Source organism: Phacochoerus africanus, chromosome 10 (assembly GCF_016906955.1).
Source record: "Phacochoerus africanus isolate WHEZ1 chromosome 10, ROS_Pafr_v1, whole genome shotgun sequence".
NCBI classification, from domain to species: domain Eukaryota; kingdom Metazoa; phylum Chordata; class Mammalia; order Artiodactyla; family Suidae; genus Phacochoerus; species Phacochoerus africanus.
The window spans coordinates 4,081,310-4,085,064 of NC_062553.1; the positions used below are offsets into that span (position 1 = coordinate 4,081,310).

General features: G+C 48.8%; 1 protein-coding gene across 2 annotated transcripts; it reads right to left on the minus strand.

Annotated features, from left to right (window-relative positions):
• Positions 1-1,560: 1,560 nt before the first annotated feature.
• MRFAP1 (Morf4 family associated protein 1) lies at positions 1,561-3,755 on the minus strand. Of its 2 annotated transcripts, XM_047799155.1 has the most exons (3): positions 3,631-3,755; positions 3,078-3,512; positions 1,561-2,564 (listed from the first exon to the last, which is right to left on the minus strand). In XM_047799155.1, exon 2 carries the CDS (start codon positions 3,472-3,474, stop codon positions 3,091-3,093), a length of 384 nt encoding a protein of 127 aa, XP_047655111.1. In that variant the 5' UTR covers positions 3,475-3,512; positions 3,631-3,755; the 3' UTR covers positions 1,561-2,564; positions 3,078-3,090. The 2 variants fall into 2 exon arrangements, with proteins under 2 accessions (XP_047655111.1, XP_047655110.1); XM_047799154.1 differs by having other exon boundaries at positions 3,078-3,650.

The following is a 3,755-nucleotide window of genomic DNA, read 5'->3' on the forward strand; positions in this document are numbered from 1 at the left end:
GCTGTGGTGCCGGCCAGCAGCTATGTACCTCCTATTCGACCCCTAGTCTGGGAAGCTCCTTATGCCGCTGTTGCGGCCCTAAAAAAAAAAAAAAAAAAAAATTCCTGGCAACTCCGCCCAGACTCAGTATTGTACAGCCCTGTAAGACGGCCTCTCCAAATGGCACCTTACCACATTCTTAGAAAATGCAAGATTCAATTGCTTCTCCAACCTAGCAGTCACAAGCCGGAACAGTCACCTACCTCTACTTATAGTACAGTGAATAATATGCAGCCATTAAAAAACAAAAAACAAAAAACCCCAGCAGATCTAGCTATTTAGATGGGGTGAACTTTTTTTTTAAGGGCTGCACATGAGGTATATGGAAGCTCCCAGGCCAGGGGTTGAACCAGAGCTGCAGGTGCGGGCCTGAGCGACAGCCACAGCAATTTGGGGTCCGAGCTGTGTCTGGGACCTACACCACATCTCACGGCAACACAGGATCCCCAACCCACTGAGCGAGACCAGGGATCAAACCTGCACCCTCATGGATCCTAATCAGGATCATTAACCTCTCAGCCACGAAAGCACCTCCCTAGGGTTAACTTTCAAACTATAGTCTTAGGTAGAAAAAATATCCGAGAACATTCACAGATTAGTATTTCTATGTTTTCTTAAAAAAAAGAGGTTGGAGAAAGTCTTATGTATGTTCTAAAACACATGATATTTGTAATGACATATAAGACACTGGTGAATGGTTGTCTTCCTAGAGGGGAACTGGGAAGCTAAGGAGAGGAACAGACCAATTCTTACTCATCTGTATTACCTCTTTTAAAGATAAATTACCAACTTCGAGGTGGTGTCCTGAAACGGAAAAAAGGCCCTGGTGTAAAACTCGAGAGATACTGACTGTTGTACCAGCGTTAAGGTACTAGTTGTGGCCAACTACCAAACGTGGCTTTGCTGCTTGTTTTTTCCTGATGCTGCTCATCATCCTCGCCCTCACCACCCCCAACACCAGAACTCCGGCATCTTCTGTTCCCTGTGCCTGGGTGTCCCTCACTCTCTCCTTGTCCTCGGAATCTGTATCCATCCCTCAAGGCCAAGTTCACCTTACTTGCTCTGAAATGCTTTCTCTCGCCCTCTAAGATACGGTATCTAGCTTGTGACACATGGTTCTCCAGTTTCACGCTTGCTATCAGCTGGATTCCCCAGGAAGCAGACCCTAAGATGAAAATCAGAGTGCAGGCAGGCTCTGTAGGATGCAAAATCTATGGCTACGGAGAGCCGACTGTACGACGCAATTTTTTGTAAGGAATGTGAGCATCCCTGGATCTTGGTTATCTGTGGGAAGGGGGTGAAGGGTTTTGGAACCAACCCCCTCAATACCAAGGGCCAACCCCATGCTTTTTCCTCAGCCAGTCTCCATAGCAGCACACAGAGATATGATTACCTCCTCTGTAATTTGAGGCTTAAAAACCCCAATAAATTCACCCCTCATTTGGCAAAGATGACCGCTACGAAGGAAAATCTTTCTTAAAGAAACAAAATTTCTTACTCAATGATTTCTCAGGTCTTTCGTCTTTTCAAGCAAATGAATACTTTTATTAACATGGTAAATTTTTTTTTAAACACATGGTAGGGTTTTGACCTCAAATACTTGTCAGGTCTGCTGCTGAAATGAACTTACAGCTAGACAACTTATGGATTTTGAAAACACTCAGTCCCTATCCAGTTAGGGTCCAAAACAGACAGCCCTTGCTTTTCTTCCCCAGACCTTCAAGGGCTTTTGCAAATATCGCTTTTATTTTATGCCCAGAATGCCTTAGAATGCATCAGGGTATTCGATCAATTATACAGAACACCAAGACCTATCTCATGTTCTATTCTCAGTTCCACGTCGAGTAAAGCTGAGTAAGGTTGTCCAAACAAACTGACCAGACAGGTTACATCACACAGTGTGCCGCATAAAACTTACATTTTGAACAAAATACATCTCTCCTCCTTTGGTCTCACACAGAAATTAAAGTCCCCAAACAATACCATCCTCCACCCCTTCTGATTCATCAGTCCTAGCCAGATCAGCCCCATTCACATTCCCAGAAGTCTGGTCCCTTCTTCAGCTTCTTTAAAACTGCTGCATGGAGTCGTCTTCCAGAAATCATGCAGTTCCTTCAGCACCTTCAGAGCTGGAGAACTCCAACTCTGAGTCTCATCCGTCACACACAGACCCAAAGTTCCAGGAAGCTATCAGGTCACACAAGAAAGAGCAAAGCACCTCAAAAATTTAGAAACAACAAAAGCCCAGGAACAAACGTGACTGCTGCAAGAGCTTACAATCTAGGCCCTAATTCTTGCACGTGAGAACGTTTTCCAAATAAAAGTTACCTCCCCAAACAAAAACATTTAACAATCAAAAACTCATATTGAGGTCATTAACCACAGACCATAGCAGAAACGTAGTGTAAGCGAGGACAAGAGTGTAGACAGAGGAAAAAAAGAGAAAACAAAAGGCTCTCTGGTTTCAGCTTCTCCAGGGTGTCAGCCAATCTCCATCAGTGGACCAGAATCCATTGGCTGTAAACCTGAAGTGCAATCGGGAGAAACTCAGCATTAACAGGTTAATCCTTCAAGAAAACCCAACCCAACGCCCTCACACCTGCAGCCCCGCAGGGCACCACCTCTCCGGGATGCCATCTGACTCTTTAAAGGCTTCCAGCGAATTCTGGAACCGTCCAGAAACAGCCTTCCCTCCAGCAATCGTACATGTATTTCTCTCCACCCCAGCTCAATGGGCCATACCACGATCTCGTTCTCTGGGACTTTTGCTTATGCCCCTCGAGTTGATTCTACTGACCGTGACCTTAAGTTGCAAACACACACAGACGAAGTCGAAATCAACCCACCCGCCCACTTTTTTCCTCTAGTTTCCTGAGATTGAAAAAGCATACACAAACGGCCTGTCCTAAGACCTCCTAAGGTAAACACGCAGCATGTTTTACTCTCTCCTCCCCACTCCCACCCCGTGGGGCTCACTGTTCCCTCCACGGCCCCGAGGCCGAGCCAAGAGGGGGGCAGCCCCTGGGCCCCCGCCTTACCGCCGACCCGGCTTCAGGACGACTCGCTCTTCTCTATCCGCCGGACCAGCTCCACCAGCATCTCTGCCATCTTCGCGATCTCCTTGGCCTTCTCCTCGGCCTTCTCGCACCTCTTGGTCCCTCTGCCCTCGACTCCGTCGTCCGCGCTCTGAAGATGGTTGAGCGCGCTCTCCTCCGAGGCCTCCACCTGCGTCTTGATCTGGATGAGCATATTGTCCATCTCCCACAGCTTGCTCCGGTTGCGCAGGTACGCCCGCCCGTGCTCGCGGGTCAGCGCCGCGATGTCCTCCCGCATCTCGTTGATGACCGGGAGCAGGAACTGCTCGAAATCCTCCTCGGGCTCCAGCACCTCCACCTCCTCCGGCTCTGCCAGCTCGACGATGTCCAGGGGCCGCATCTCCTCCCGCTGTTCCGGAACCGCAGGAGCCGAGTCGGCTGCAGAGAGAAAATGGAGACTTGCTATGCTTACCGACACACTTCCAGAATATTCTCTCAAACTTTTACCCCGTTTAAACTTTTCGCCTCAGAGCAGCCACGGAATCAAGCGACTTACGAGCTGAGAAGCGGAGGACAAAATGGAGTCCTAGCCGTCAACCAGCGCCCTGCGTGTTGCGACCCCTTTCACGACACGGCCGCCCCTCTTTACGGTCAGGCCGCGGGTAGAACTAGGTGCGGAGG